This window comes from Mustelus asterias, chromosome 5 (assembly GCF_964213995.1).
Source record: "Mustelus asterias chromosome 5, sMusAst1.hap1.1, whole genome shotgun sequence".
NCBI lineage: Eukaryota > Metazoa > Chordata > Chondrichthyes > Carcharhiniformes > Triakidae > Mustelus > Mustelus asterias.
The window spans coordinates 10,952,774-10,969,252 of NC_135805.1; the positions used below are offsets into that span (position 1 = coordinate 10,952,774).

General features: G+C 45.2%; 1 protein-coding gene across 2 annotated transcripts in view; it reads right to left on the reverse strand.

Annotated features, from left to right (window-relative positions):
• Nucleotides 1-16,479, reverse strand: part of ptk7b (protein tyrosine kinase 7b) — a 362,591-nt gene that overhangs the window by 88,540 nt on the left and 257,572 nt on the right. The window contains exons 10-12 of one of the 2 annotated variants that reach the window (XM_078212160.1): nucleotides 4,687-4,806; nucleotides 2,211-2,357; nucleotides 1,454-1,604 (exon numbers count right to left, since the gene is read on the reverse strand). In XM_078212160.1, coding sequence (XP_078068286.1) covers nucleotides 1,454-1,604; nucleotides 2,211-2,357; nucleotides 4,687-4,806 — 418 coding nt within the window. The remainder of the gene's footprint in view (nucleotides 1-1,453; nucleotides 1,605-2,210; nucleotides 2,358-4,686; nucleotides 4,807-16,479) is intronic. The other variant, XM_078212161.1, reaches the window with a different exon arrangement.

Below are 16,479 nucleotides of genomic sequence, written 5' to 3' on the forward strand. Positions count from 1 at the left end.
AGGATGCAAAATGTAATGTTACGGTCATAGCGAGGGTGTAGAGAAAGATCAACTTAATATAAGGTAGGTTCAATCAAAAGTCTGATGGCAGTAGGGTGGAGGCTGTTTTTGAGTCGGTTGGTATGTGTCTTCAGACTTTTGTATCTTTTTCTCAAAAGAAGAAGATGGAAGAGAATATGTCCGGGTGCATGGGGTCCTTGATTATGCTGGCTGCTTTTCCGAGGCAGCGGGAAGTTTAGACAGAGTCAATGGATGGGGGGCTGGTTTACGTGATGGATTGGGCCCTATCAATACCAAGTACAGAGGAAAATTATTCCCGCGGTTCCATCATCACCATTACTTTTAATAATGAGCCACATGAAAACTGTTATGAGCCCCAAAATTTATTTTGTTAAATACGCAACCATGAATGTAAGATTCCTACAGACTTTGAAGAGTTCAGATTTAGTTCTTGGTCTGGGCTGATCTAACTAATTTCAGTTGGGTGCAAAGAGACATTGACAGAATGCAGAGCTGGGCCGAAAAATGGCAGATGGAGTTTAACCCTGATAAGTGCGAGGTGATTCATTTTGGGAGGACAAATTTGAATGTGGATTACAGGGTCAAAGGTAGGGTTCTGAGGAATGTGGAGGAACAGAGAGATCTTGGGGTTCATATCCACATATCTCTGAAGGTTGCCACTCAAGTGGATAGAGCCGTGAAGAAGGCCTATAGTGTGTTAGCATTTATTAACAGGGGGTTTGAGTTTAAGAGCCGTGGGGTTATGCTGCAACTGTACAGGACCTTGGTGAGACCACATTTGGAATATTGTGTGCAGTTCTGGTCACCTCACTATAAGAAGGATGTAGAAGCGCTGGAAAGAGTGCAAAGGAGATTTACCAGGATGCTGCCTGGTTTGGAGGGTAGGTCTTATGAGGAGAGGTTGAGGGAGCTAGGGCTTTTCTCTTTAGAGAGAAGGAGGTTGAGAGGCGACTTAATAGAGGTTTATAAGATGATGAGGGGGATAGATAGAGTGGACGTTCAGAGACTATTTCCTCGGGTGGATGTAGCTGTTACTAGGGGGCATAACTATAAGGTTCATGGTGGAATATATAGGAGGGATGTACGAGGTAGGTTCTTTAACTCAGAGAGTGGTTGGGTTGTGGAATGGATTGCCTGCTGTGATAGTGGAGTCGGACACTTTAGGAACTTTCAAGCGGTTATTGGATAGGCACATGGAGCACACCAGGATGATAGGGAATGGGATAGCTTGATCTTGGTTTCTGAAAAGGTTCGGCACAACATCGTGGGCCGAAGGGCCTGTACTGTACTGTACTGTTCTATGTATGTACTACACAACTAAAGTTTAAGTAGAGTCTTGAGTCACTTCCTCATTGACCAACAACTTAAAGTGATTGTCACAGAACTGTAGATGACAATTGAACTACCAGTTGGTAAAAAAAACACCTCATACCTTTGTGTGACCTTGCTGGAATCCAGGATCTTCTCCTTCACTTTCCACTGAATGTTAGGCTGGGGTTCCCCAGTGGCTTGACAGTTCAGCACTGCAACATATCCCTGGTATACAGTTGTGTTCTCAGGCTCCATCTTAAACTTTGGCAAAACTAGGGGAAAGACACAGATAGGGAAGTTGGTTTTAAATGTGTTTTTTAAAATAAAAAAAGTTATTCTCTTGCACTTCACTACAAACTGAATAATTCTGTTTTCTCTTTGCCCCTATTGCCAAATGTAAGTAAGTAGAAATTAGGTTAGAGTAAGACTGTCCCAATATTTGCAGATTCTGAACACACCACCTCACTGCCTAAGAGGAGCAACAAAGAATTAGCTCAAGATTATCTAGGACAGCCAACAAATAGAAGAGCACTTCTCTGCAATCTGAACTACAACTAAAGACAGATGGCAATTCCCATGTAGCCCTCTTGATGTTCAGAGTAAGAAAGTTACTTCCTTACTTTTATTTCTGAAAAATTAAATTGCGTGACTGTTAATACATTTCATCCAATTTTAGCAACACATTTTTCATGTGTCAATGCTTTTAATTTAACTAATCACCTGAGATTGTTCAGCTCTTCATTACTGATTTGGTGATTGAGATTGCATATATGTACCAGAGGAATCAGTGGTGGGTTTAAGCCTCACCACAATGCATCGACAGCTGATACCGCGCAGGCTGATCCACATGGCTGAAACATTGATAGAGACTATCTTACCTGCAACAATAAGGCGCACAGGTGCCCTGATTTCCCCTTGACTATTTGATGCAACACAGGCATAGTATCCAGCATCACTTTTGGTCACTTTGGTAAAATGCAACAATCCAGCTTCTTGCCTGATGTGAGGGGATATGCGACTCCCATCTATACATGAAGATACACCAGTTCAAGAAATGACATAAGTTATGAAGTCAAACAAAATGTATAGGAAAGAGGCAGTGAAGTAAATTTACACCATCAAAACACACGATAGAAAAAGGAGGCTTATCACAAAGCAGACAACTCATCACGTAAATCCAAATCAACAAAAAAATAATCAAAGTAGCATTAGAGATCAGTAGTTGATTGGATGCTGAGTATTACTATTGACTTTTTCTTTTGTCTAAATGAGGGCAGTTGGATTAACTCAGAAATTTAGTTAGCAGTAGTCAAACAAATCTAGGAATAGCAAGCCAACTCAGTCCCACCGAATGCACATCTTGAGTTGTGTGTGAACTACATTTGCAGGAAATGTTAACTGAAGGAATATGAGCTTTGGGTTTCAGAGTTATAGGAGCAGTTGGCTGCTTACAGTGCACATTTCAGGAAGTAGTCACCCTAGTGTTTCAGAGTGTGCAGGCAGAGAAGTACCAACTGAGTGCCAGACTGACTGGTTAGTGCAGGAGCCCCAAATGCATCTCTCTTTCAAACTGGTATTTAGTTTTGAATACTGGTGAGGATGATGGTGCAATAACGTAAGTAGAAAGAGGTTCTACAGGCAGATGTTAGGGAGTTAGGAAATAAGTGACAAAGTTGGACCTCAAAAGGCAGCAAGGTGGGCGTTACAGAGTGTCATAGTAAGCATCTTCCAAACTGAAATGTTCGGGTAACAGATCAGAAATCCCAAGGTATATTATGAACCCAGACTAGACCCAACAATTTTTTGTTTTGGCATTGGCGTAAAGATGGCGATTCTCCCATCCCGCTGCACTGATTTTTTAGCGCAGCGGGCCGGGAGATTTAAGCTGCGCCGGATTAGCGCAATATGGGCTGGGCGTCCAGCCCCGAGCGCGTCTCCCAGCGCTGGATTTCCAGCGTGGAACTGCATAATATACGTAGCTCTTCATTTTAATATGATTTAAATAGCATTAGTGGGCCCCGGACTGAAATCACCGGGCCCACTAGCCTCTTCCCCTCCCCTGCCAGGAGTATTTCACTCCAGTGGGGATTATTATTGCTCCCCACTTGCAGGGATCTAGCAGCCCAACCCCGCTGGAGTGAAGGGGGTAGGGGGGAGAAATCGAGGCCCTCCAAAGGAATGGGTGGTGGGGTAGCCTGTTGGGAGGGTCAAGACTGCAGTGGGGGGAGGGGTGGGCAGGACTGTGGGGGGGGGGGGGAAGAGGGCATGTTTGGGGGGCCAGTGATCGGGCCATGAGGGGGTGGGGGGGGGGGGGGGTGAGAGGACCGGCGTGGCAGGGATTATTCATTAGTGTCAGAAGTAGGCTTATATTAACACTGCAATGAAGTTACTGTGAAAATCCCAGAGTCTCCACACTCCAGCGCCTCATCAGGCACACTGAGGGATAATTTAACATGGCCAATGTACCTAATCAGCACATCATTCGGACTGTGGGAGGAAACCAGAGCACCTGGAGGAAATCCATGCAGACACGGGGAAAACGTGCAGACTCCGCACAGACAGTAACCCAAGATGGGAATTGAACATGGGTCCCCGGTGCTGTGAGGCAGCAGTGCTAACCGCTGTGTCACCATGTTAAACTAACTGGCCTCTAGTTCCCTGCCTTATGCCTTTCTCGCTTTTTGAACAGGGGAGTCATATTGGCTGTTTCCCAATCTTCTGGCACCCTCCTGAAATTTAGTGAGTTATGAGAAATTTCAACCAATGGGTTCACAAAGAATTGTACTATACTTACATAAGGGTAATTAAACACAAATGAGGGCAGAGTTGGCTGCAGTGGACTGGGAAGGGAGTTTCGCAGGAAAAACAATTGATCAGCAATGGCAGACATTTATGAAAATAGTTCATAACAAAGGGATAGGATCTAGAACATGGAGTCACAGTCTCAGGATACAGGGCGGACATTTAGAACTGAAATGACGAGAAATTTATTCACACAGCGCATGGTGAACCTGTGGAAATCCCAACCATAGAAGGCAGTGGAGGCCAAGTCACTGAATGTATTTAAGGAGGAAATAGATTACTAGACTCTAAAGGTGTCAAGAGGTATGGGGAGGATGTTGGAGTGCAGCATTGAGATAGAAGATCAGCTATGATCATATTGAATGGTGGAGCGGGCTCAAAGGACTGAATGGCCTACTCCCTGTTTATATTTTCTATGTTTTGATAATACAATTTCACGATTTGATGTGACTGAAAACAGGGTGAAGGTTTTATTGGAATTGGTTGATCTGCATCCTGTAAAATTGATAACAAAACAAAAGAGTTCAGCATTCAGGTAGTATAAATTCTCACCGCTTTTGCTCCATTTGATGACAGGTTTCTCACGGCCAGTGGCAGAGCACTGGATTGTCATATTTTTATTTAACTCTATACACTGCTGTGACTGTGGAGGTGGTGTGAACTTGAGCTTCTCTGTAAAATACAATATGAAGAATTGCAAGATAGAAGTGGCTTCATGTGCGCCACTTGAAATGAAAGAATCACAGACTATTACAGTGCAGAAGAGGCCCTTCAGCCCATCAAGTCTGCACCGACGCATGAAATGCCCTGACCTGCCCACCTAATCCCACTTGCCAGCACTTGGCCCATAGCTTTGAATGTTATGGTGTGCCAAGTACTCATCCACGTACTTTTTAAAGGATGTGAGGCATCCCGCCTCCATCACCCTCCCAGGCAGCGCATTCCAGACCATCACCATCCTCTGGGTAAAAAAGATTTTCCTCAAATCTCCCCAAAACCTCTCACTTTTAACTTGTGTCCCTTCGTAACTGACCCTTCAGCTAAGGGGAACAGCTGCTCCCTATCTACCCTGTCCAGGCCCCTCAATCTTGGATACCTCAATCAGGTCGCCCCTTAGTCTTCTCTGCTCCAGAGGAAACAACCCAAACCTATCCAACCTCTTTATAACTTAAATGCTCCATCTCAGGCAACATCCTGGTGAATCTCCCCTGCACCCCTTCCAGTGTGTTCACGTCCTTCCTATAATGTAGCGACCAGAACATGCACACAGTATTCCAGCTGTGGCCTCACCAAAGTTCTATATCACTCCATCATGACCACTCTGCTTTTGTACTCTATACCCCGACTGATAAAAGCGAGTGTACTATAAAGAACAGAAAACAAAGAAAATTACAGCACAGGAACAGGCCCTTCGGCCCTCCAAGCCTGAACCGACTATGCTGCCCGACTTAACTAAAACCCCCTATCCTTCCGGGGACAATATCCCTCTATTCCCATCCTATTCATGTATTTGTCAACAAGCCCCTGAAAGGTCACTATTGTAGCCGCTTCCACTACCTCCCCCGGCAGCGAGTTCCAGGTACCCACCACCCTCTGTGTAAAAAATCTACCTCGTACATCTCCTTTAAACCTTGCCCCTCGCACCTTAAACCTACTCCCCCTAGTAATTGACTCTTCCATCCTCAGAAAAAGTTTCTGACTATCCATTCTGTCCATGTTCCTCATAATCATGTAGACTTCTATCAGGTCGCCCCTCAACCTCCATCGTTCCAGTGAGAACAAACCAAGTTTCTCCAACCTCTCCTTATCGCTAATGCCCTCCATACCAGGCAACATCCTGGTAAATCTTTTCTGTACCCTCTCCAAAGCCTCCACATCCTTCTGGTAGTGTGGCAACCAGAATTGAACACTGTATTCCAAGTGCGGCCTAATTAAGGTTCTATAAAGCTGCAACATGACTTGACAATTTTTAAACTCAATGCCCCGGCCGATGAAGGCAAGCTTGCCGTATGCCTTCTTGACTACCTTCTCCACCTGCGTTGCCACTTTCAGGACCTGTGTACCTGTACACCCAGATCCCACTGACTATCAATACTCTTAAAGGTTCTGCCATTTACTGTATATTTCCTATCTGTATTAGACCTTCCAAAATGCATTACCTCACATTTGTCCAGATTAAACTCCATCTGCCATCTCTCCGCCCAATAGATCCAACCGATCTATATCCTGCTGTATCCTCTGATGGTCCTCATCACTATCCGCAAATCCACCAACCTTTGTGTCGTCCGCAAACTTACTAATCAATCCAGTTACATTTTCCTCCAAATCATTTATATATATTACAAACAGCAAAGGTCCCAGCACTGATCCCTGAGGGACGCCACTTGCCACAGCCCTCCATTCAGAAACGCAGCCTTTCACTGCTACCCTCTGTTTTCTATGGCCGAGCCAGTTCTGTATCCACCTTGCCAGCTCACCTCTGATCCCATGCGACTTCACCTTCTGCACCAGTCTGCCATGAGGGACCTTGTCAAAGGCCTCACTGAAGCCCATGTAGACAACATCCACTGCCCTACCCTCATCAATCATCTTCGTCACTTCCTCAAAAAACTCGCTCACATTAGTGAGACACGACCTCCCCTTCACAAAACCATGTTGCCTCTTGCTAATACATCCACTTATTTCCAAGTGCGAATAAATCCTGTCTCGAAGAATCCTCTTCAATAATTTCCCTACCACTGACGTAGGCTCACCGGTCTGTAATTACCTGGATTATTCTTGCTACCCTTCTTAAACAAAGGAACTCACATATATGCCTTTTTCACCACCCCATTAACTTGCCTTTCTGCCTTCACAGATCTGTGGACAAACACACCAAGGTCCCTTTGTTCCACAGAACTTCTTAGTGTCCTACCATTCATTGAGTACTTCCTTGTCAAATTACTCCTTCCACAGTGGATCACCTCACACTTTTCAGGGTTGAATTCCATCTGCCACTTATTGGCCCATTTGACCGTCGCGTCTACATCTTCCTGTAACCCAAGACACTCAACCTCATTGTTAAACACCCGGCCAATCTTTGTGTCATTGACAAACTTACCGATCCTACTCCCCACATAGTCATCTATGTCATTTATATAAATGACGAACAATAGTGAGCCGAGCACAGATCCTTGTGCCTCAAGTCACTAAAGCAGCCGTCTGTCACCACCCTCTGTCTCCTACTGCTAAGCTAATTATGAATCCACCTTATCAGATCACCCTGTATCTCTTGTGCATTAGCCTTCTTAATAAGTCTCCCATGTGGGACTTTGTCAAAGTCTTTGCTGAAATCCATGTAAACTACATCAACCGCACTACCCTCATCCACACACTTGGTTACATGCTAAAAAACTTCAATCAAATTTGTCAGATGTGACCTCCCTCTGACAAAACCATGCTGACTATCCCTGATCAAACCTTGCCTCTCCAAATGGAGATAGATTCGCTCCTTCAGAATCTTCTCCAGTAGTTTCCCAACCTCAGACGTGAGACTCACTGGTCTGTAGTTCCCTGGCTTGTCTCTACAACCTTTCTTAAATAGTGGGACCAGGTTAGCTGTTCTCCTGCTCTCTGGCACCTCCCCGGAGGCCAGCGAGGAATTAAAAATTTGGGTCAGAGTCCCTGCAATTTCCTCCTTTGCCTCCCACAACAGCCTGGGACACAATTCATCTGGATCTGGAGATTTGTCCACTTTTAAGCCAGCCAATACCTCCAATACCTTGTCACTCCCTATGACAGGAGATGGAAATAGTTTCTAAACATTTCCCGAGGTAGTACAAAAAAAACAATGGAATCATAATTAACTTGCACAAGTTAGTATCCCACTTCCCCCTGGGTGATTTGGTGGGCCAAGGTAGTTGTAGAAGGTTGTTTTTCAAACTGGAGGCCTGTGACCAGCGGTGTGCCTCAGGGATCAGTGCTGGGTCCACTGTTATTTGTCATTTATATTAATGATTTGGATGAGAATATAGGAGGCATGGTTAGTAAGTTTGCAGATGACACTAAGATTGATGGCATCGTGGACAGTGAAGAAAGTTATCTCCAATTGCAATGGGATCTTGATCAATTGGGCCAGTGGGCTGACGAATGGCAAATGGAGTTTAATTTAGACAAATGCAAGGTGATGCATTTTGGTAGATTGAACCGGGACAGGACTTACTCAGTTAATGGTAGGGCATTGGGGAAAGTTACAGAACAAAGAGATCTAGGGGTACATGTTCATAGCTCCTTGAAAGTGGAGTCACAGAATGGTGAAGAAGGCATTCGGCATGCTTGGTTTCATCGGTCAGAACATTGAATACAGGAGTTGGAATGTCTTGTTGAAGTTGTACAAGACATTGGTAAGGCCACGCTTGGAATACTGTGTGCAATTTTGGTCACCCTATTATAGAAAGGATATTATTAAACTAGAAAGAGTGCAGAAAAGATTTACTAGGATGCTACCGGGACTTGATGGATTGAGTTATAAGGAAAGGCTGGATAGACTGGGACTTTTTTCTCTGGAGCGTAGGAGGCTGAGGGGTGATCTTATAGAGGTCTAGAAAATAATGAGGGGCACAGACAAGGTAGGTAGTCAATATCTTTCCCAAAGGTAGGGAAATCTAAAATAGGTTTAAGGTGAGAGGGGAGAGATACAAAAGTGCCCAGAAGGGCAATATTTTCACACAGAGGGTGGTGAGTGTCTGGAACAAGCTGCCAGAGGTAGTAGTAGAGGCGGGTACAATTTTGTCTTTTAAAAAGCATTTAGATAGTTACATGGGTACGATGGGTATAGAGGGATATGGGCCAAATGCGGGCAATTGGGATTAGTTTAGGGGTTTTTTAAAAGGGCAGCATGGACAAGTTGGGCCGAAGGGCCTGTTTCCATGCTGTAAACCTCTATGACTCTAAGTCTCCACCTTAAATGAGCGCAGCTGAGTACATACCTGAGATTTTGGTGATTGAGGGAGTTAGAAGTGTTAATCCTATTCTTGTAAAATCTAATCTAGTCTGTGATTAGCAGTATCTGGAAGGTACTGTGCAAGTAGACAAAGTTTATTTCTTTATTCCAGCCTTAGACAGGTAAACAGAGAGCAGAGCTGAGGAGTGAATCAGCTGAATCCGGTTGCTCTAGCCCCAGTGCAACTGAGGAACTTAGTGCATACCTCGGAGTTTGGTGTCTGTGGACGGGAAGGGAAAGGAGGTGTTTATTTCCTTTTGTTTTTCTATGTTTCTCACCTTGTAAAGAATTGGTTCTTACTCTACCACAGTGTTCGGTGAGTAAGTAACTGGTGGTAAAGTTAATAAAAGCAACATAGATAAGTGAATCATATAATTAAGTAGTAAATTAAAACAAGTTAAAGATGGCAGGCCGGGTGAACTGTCAAGGCTGCAGCATGTGGGAGCTCCAGGATGCCAGTGTGGTCATGGCAGACACGTCTGCAGTGTTTGCAACTCGAGGAGGTTCAGCTCAGAGTCATTGAACTGGAGGCGGAGCTGCAGACACTGCGACACAACAAGGAGAGAGAATGTTACCTGGATGCTTTGTACCAGGAGGCAGTCTTGCCACCTAGAATAGGGTCTTCCGATTTGGTCAGTGGTCAGGAACCAGAGAGTGTGACTACAAATTAGATAGCTAAGGAGATCCAGAGGGCAGGAGTGTCAGCCTCTACAATTGACCAACAGGTTGGAGGTTCTCTCAGCTTGTTTGGATGGGAGCGTGGGCTGCTAAATGGATGAGCAAAATGACAATGGTACAGGAGGTAGTGCCATAGTGGTATTGTCACTGGATTAGTAATTCAGAGACACCGGGTAAACTCCAGGGAGTTCAAACCTCACTACGGCAGATAGTGATTTGAATTCAATAAAAAATCTGGAACTAAAAATCGACTGATGATACATGAAACTATGGTTTGATTGCTGTAAAAACCCATCTGGTACACTAAAGTCCTTTAGGGAAGGAAATCTGCCCTCCTTAACCAGTCTGGCCAACATGTGACTTCAGATCCACAGCAATGTGGTTGACTCTCAAACGCCCTTTGAAATGGAGGGCAGTTAGGGATGGGCAATAAATGCTGGCCCAGCAAGTGACACACACATCCCCTGAATTAATACAAAAAAAGCCATTCAAGTGGGAAGAACAAAAAGGAATGTTGTGGCAGCTGGGAACAGTATAATGATGGGGACTGACTCTGTTCTTTGAAGCAAAAAGAAAGAGCCGAGACAGCTTTCCTGCCTAGACTGCAATTGTGCAGGGCTTTGGTGGGACAACACTTGGGGCATTGTGTGGAGTTTTGGTGTCCTTATCTGAGGAAGGATGTTCTTGCTATAGAGGGAGTACAGCGAAGGTTTACCAGGCTGACTTCTGGGATGGCAGGTCTGTCATATGAAGAGAGACGAAGTCGGCTAGGATTGTATTTGATTTGATTTATTATTGTCACATGAATTAACATACAGTGAAGAGTATTGTTTCTTGCAATATAGACAAAGAATACTGTTCATAGAGAAGGAAACGAGAGAGTGCAGAATGTAGTGTTACAGTCATAGCTAGGATGTAGAAAAAGGACAACTTAATGCAAGGTAAGTCCATTCAAAAGTCTGACGGCAACAGGGAAGAAGCTGTTCTTGAGTCGGTTGGTACGTGACCTCAGACTTTTGTATCTTTATCCCGACGGAAGAAGGTGGAAGAGAGAACGTCCGGGATGTGTGGGGTCCTTAATTATGCTGGCTGCTTTGCCGAGGAAGCGGGAAGTGTAGACAGAGTCAATGGATGGGAGGCTGGTTTGCGTGATGGATTGGGCTACATTCACGACCTTTTGTAGTTCCTTGCGGTCTTGGGCAGAGCAGGAGCCATACCAAGCTGTGATACAACCAGAAAGAATGCTTTCTATGATGCATCTGTAAAAGTTGGTGAGAGTCGTAGCTGACATGTCAAATTTCCTTAGTCTTCTGTGAAAGCCGAGGCGTTGGTGGGCTTTCTTAACTATAGTGTCGGCATGGGGGGACCAGGACAGGTTGTTGGTGATCTGGACACCTAAAAACTTGAAGCTCTCGACCATTTCTACTTTGTCCCCATTGATGTAGACAGGGACATGTTCTCCTCTATACTTCCTGGAGTCAATGACAATTGCTATCGTTTTGTTGACAATGAAGGAGAAATTATTGTCACCATACCAGTCCACCAGATTCTCTATCTCATTCCTGTACTCCGCCTCATCATTATTTGAGATCCGACCCACTATGGCAGTGTCATCAGCAAACTTGAAAATCGAGTTGGAGGGGAATTTGGCCACATAGTCGTTGGTATATAAGGAGTATAGTAGGGGACTGAGGACACAGCCTTGTGGGGCACCAGTGTTGAGGATGATCGTAGAGGTGTTGTTGCCCATCCTTACTGATTGTGGTCTGTGATTTAGGAAGTTCAGGATCCAGTCGCAGAGGGAGGAGCCGACACCCAGGCCACAGAGTTTGGAGAGGAGTTTCATAGGAATAATGGTGTTGAAGGCTGAGTTGTAGTCAATAAATAGGAGTCTGACATAGGTGTTTTTGTAATCTAAGTGTTCCAGGGTCGAGTGCAGGGCCAGGGAACAAAGAACAGTACAGCACAGGAAACAGGCCCCTCGGCCCTCCAAGCCTGTGCCGCTCATTGGTCCAACTAGACCATTCGTTTGTATCCCTCCATTCCCAGACTGCTCATGTGACTATCCAGGTAAGTCATAAGAACATAAGAAATAGGAGCAGGAGTAGGACATCTAGCCCCTCGAGCCTGCCCCGCCATTCAATAAGATCATGGCTGATCTGAAGTGGATCAGTTCCACTTACCCGCCTGATCCCTATAACCCCTAATTCCCTTACCGATCAGGAATCCATCTATCCGTGATTTAAACATATTCAACGGGGTAGCCTCCACCACTTCAGTGGGCAGAGAATTCCAGAGATTCACCACCCTCTGAGAGAAGAAGTTCCTCCTCAACTCTGTCCTAAACTGACCCCCCTTTATTTTGAGGCTGTGCTCTCTAGTTCTAGCTTCCTTTCTAAGTGGAAAGAATCTTTCCACCTCTACCCTATCCAGCCCCTTCAACGATGTCTTAAACGATGTCAGCGTGTCTGCCTCCACCACCCTACTTGGCAGCGCATTCCAGGCCCCCACCATTCTCTGTGTAAAAAACGTCCCTCTGATATCGGAGTTATACCTCGCCCCTCTCACCTTGAGCCCGTGACCCCTCGTGATCGTCACCCCCGACCTGGGAAAAAGCTTCCCACTGTTCACCCTTATCTATACCCTTCATAATTTGGTACACCTCTATTAGGTCTCCCTTCATTCTCCGTCTTTCCAGGGAGAACAAGCCCAGTTTACCCAATCTCTCCTCATAGCTAAGACCCTCCATACCAGGCAACATCCTGGTTAACCTTCTCTGCACTCTCTCTAAAGCCTCCACGTCCTTCTGGTAGTGCGGCGACCAGAACTGGACGCAGTACTCCAAATGTGGCTCAACCAGCGTTCTATACAGCTGCAACATCAGACTCCAGCTTTTATACTCTATACCCCGTCCTATAAAGGCAAGTATATCATATGCCTTCTTCACCACCTTCTCCACCTGTGCTGCCACCTTCAAGGATTTGTGGACTTGCACACCTAGGTCCCTCTGTGTTTCTATACTCTTGATGGCTCTGCCATTTATTGTATAACTCCCCCCTACATCAGTTCTTCCAAAATGCATCACTTCGCATTTATCTGGATTAAATTCCATCTGCCAATTCTCCGCCAAATTTTCCAGCCTATCTACATCCTGTACTGTCCGACAATGTTCATCGCTATCCGCAAGTCCAGCCATCTTCGTGTCATCCGCAAACTTGCTGATAACACCAGTTACACCTTCTTCCAAATCATTTATATATATCACAAATAGCAGAGGTCCCAGTACAGAGCCCTGCGGAACACCACTGGTCACAGACCTCCAGCCGGAAAAAGACCCTTCGACTGTTACCCTCTGTCTCCTGTGGCCAAGATGTGGAGATGCCGGCGTTGGACTGGGGTAAACACAGTAAGAAGTTTAACAACACCAGGTTAAAGTCCAACAGGTTTATTTGGTAGCAAAAGCCACACAAGCTTTCGAAGCTCTAAGCCCCTTCTTCAGGTGAGTGGGAATTCCCACTCACCTGAAGAAGGGGCTTAGAGCTTCGAAAGCTTGTGTGGCTTTTGCTACCAAATAAACCTGTTGGACTTTAACCTGGTGTTGTTAAACTTCTTCCTGTGGCCAAGCCAGTTTTCTACCCATCTAGCCACCTCTCCTTGTATCCCATGAGCCTTAACCTTCTTAACCAACCTGCCATGAGGGACTTTGTCAAATGCCTTACTGAAATCCATATAGACGACATCCACGGCCCTTCCTTCGTCAACCGTTTCTGTCACTTCCTCAAAAAACGCCACCAAATTTGTAAGGCACGACCTCCCTCTTACAAAACCATGCTGTCTGTCACTAATGAGATTGTTCCGTTCTAAATGCGCATACATCATGTCTCTAAGAATCCTCTCCAACAACTTCCCTACCACGGACGTCAAGCTCACTGGCCTATAATTTCCGGGTTATCCCTGCTACCCTTCTTAAATAACGGTACCACATTCACTATCCTCCAATCCTCAGGGACCTCACCTGTGTCCAATGAAGAGACAAAGATTTCCGTCAGAGGCCCAGCAATTATATCTCTTGTCTCCCTGAGCAGTCTGGGATAGATGCCATCAGGCCCTGGGGATTTGTCAGTTTTAATGTTACCTAAAAAACCTAACACTTCCTCCCTTGTAATGGAGATTCTCTCTGACGGGTCAACACCTCCCTCTGAGACACTCCCAGTCAACAAGTCCCTCTCCTTTGTGAATACCGATGCAAAGTATTCATTTAGGATCTCCCCTATTCCCTTGGGTTCTCAGCATAATTCCCCTCCTTCGTCCTGAGAAGTCCGACTTTTTCCCAGACAACTCTTTTGTTCCTAACATATGAATAAAATGCCTTAGGATTCTCCTTAATCCTGTCTGCCAAGAACATTTCATGACCTCTTTTTGCCCTTTTAACTCCCCGTTTGAGTTCTTTCTTACTCTCTCTGTATTCCTCCAGAGCTCCATCTGTTTTCAGTTGCCTGGACCTAACGTACGCCTCTCTTTTAGAACATACGAACATAAGAAATAGGAGCAGGAGTAGGCCATCTAGCCCCTCGAGCCTGCCCCGCCATTCAATAAGATCATGGCTGATCTGAAGTGGATCAGTTTCACTTACCCGCCTGATCCCTATAACCCCTTTTGTTGATGAACTATTAACCCTATAACCCCTTTTTGATCAGATCCTCAATTTCCCTGGTTATCCACGGCTCTCGAATCCTACCTTTCCTATTCTTCCTTTTTACAGGCACATGCCTGTCCTGCAGCCATCTGCAGGGAGATGGCGTCTGCCATAGACTTGTTGCGGCAGTAGACGAACTGTAGTGGATCCAGGCAATCTGGGAGGCTGGAATTGATTTGTGCCATATCTAACTTTTTGAAGTACTTCATAATGATGGATATCAGAGCCACCTGACGATAGTCATTAAGGCACACTGCTTGGCTTTTCTTTGGTACCGGGGTGATGGTCGTCTTGTTGAAGCAGATAGGGACCTCAGATTGTTGTAAAGAGAGGTTGAAGATGTCTGTGAATACCCCTGCCAGCTGATCTGTGCAGGATCTGAGTGCTCGTCCGGGTACCCCATCCAGATCAGTCGCTTTCCGTGGGTTGACCTTCGAGAAAGCTGCTCTGACATTTGCAATGCTCACCTCAGATACAGGTTCATCTGAGGCTTTCAGGGTAGAGGGCATGCTCTTGCTGACTTCTTTCTCAAAACGGGCATAGAATGCATTGACCTCATCAGGGAGGGGTGCACATTCTCCTTGTGTCTGCGTGGGTTTCCTCCGGGTGCTCCAGTTTCCTCCCACAGTCCAAAGATATGCGGGTTAGGTGGATTAGCCATGCTAAATTGTCCCTTTGTCTCAGGGTAAATGCATGGGGTTATGGGGATAGGGTCTGGGTGGATTGTGGTCGGTGCAGACTTGATGGGCTGAATGGCCACCTTCTGCACTGTGATTCTAAATCTGAAAAAACTATTGAGTGGTAATATTGGGAGGCTTGGATTACCCAAATATTGATTGGGATAACGGAAGGCATTTGGGTCTTGCCTACCGGCTGGAGAGCTGATGAGAGACCCACACTGCCTCTTTTTGGGAGGCATACCCCGCTTCCCAATTCTCCATTTTGTTAATAGTTCATCAACAGTTCTGTGACTGTTCATCCATGTATCCAAATAGCAGTTAGGATCTATCAAGCCAGGTTCCATCCTGTGATCTGTCTTATCTGGTAGTATCAGCTGGGATCATAACAGGCGGGGGCAGAAATCCTGAAACATGTTGAATAGAATTTCCTGGACTCTGTATCTTGGCCCAACTAGGAAGGAGGTACTGCTGTATCAGGGAAATAAGGTGAACCAAGTGACTGTGCTGAACACCAGAACTTCTAAATTAGATGACTAACTTTTTCCTTGGAGCAGAGGAGACTGAGGGGGTACATGATTGAAATGTATAAAATTATGAGGGACATAGATAGTACACAGGAAGAAACGTTTCCCCTTGGTGAAGGGATCAATGACTAGGGGACATAGAATTAAAGTAAGCAAGAAATACACTGCTGCATTTGCTCTTTCACCTAAACTTTGGGCCATAACTTCCTCAGAGTGACAATCAGCATCAGATTGCCATTCCGTACCTACTTACCTGCACCAAATTTTTTTCCTGCCTAACCGTAAGAATGAATTAATAGGTTTGGTAAAATGAGGGATAGATTTAATATCCCTGCACTAGAGTACAATGATATGCTAGTCAAATTCTTACACCACAAGGTCCTGACACCAGTTGAACTTGCCAACAAGTTTGTTTTACTTGTTTGAAGAACAGATAGTTGAAGCTCGCTCGGTGACTGACACATTTTTGGGTGAAGGTTTAATAATAAACCTATGTAGGCAATTTTAAAACAATGACCTGTATATTGAATAATTGTGTCAGCAGTCTGTATCTGTGACTTGGAGCTGAGAGTTGTATTAGATTGTTGTCCCTCTGATTGCTGTGTTAGAGCTACATCACAGGCGGGTTCTCCTCCAGAGGTTTCCCTTCGATAGTTCCATTCATACTTGTATTATGAATAAACTATTGTAACCTGTTCCTGGATCTCTTGTGGTTCGTTGGAAGAAGCCTACCACAACACTCGAATGAACTCTAACGAAGGGTCATCCAGACTTGAAACGTTGGCT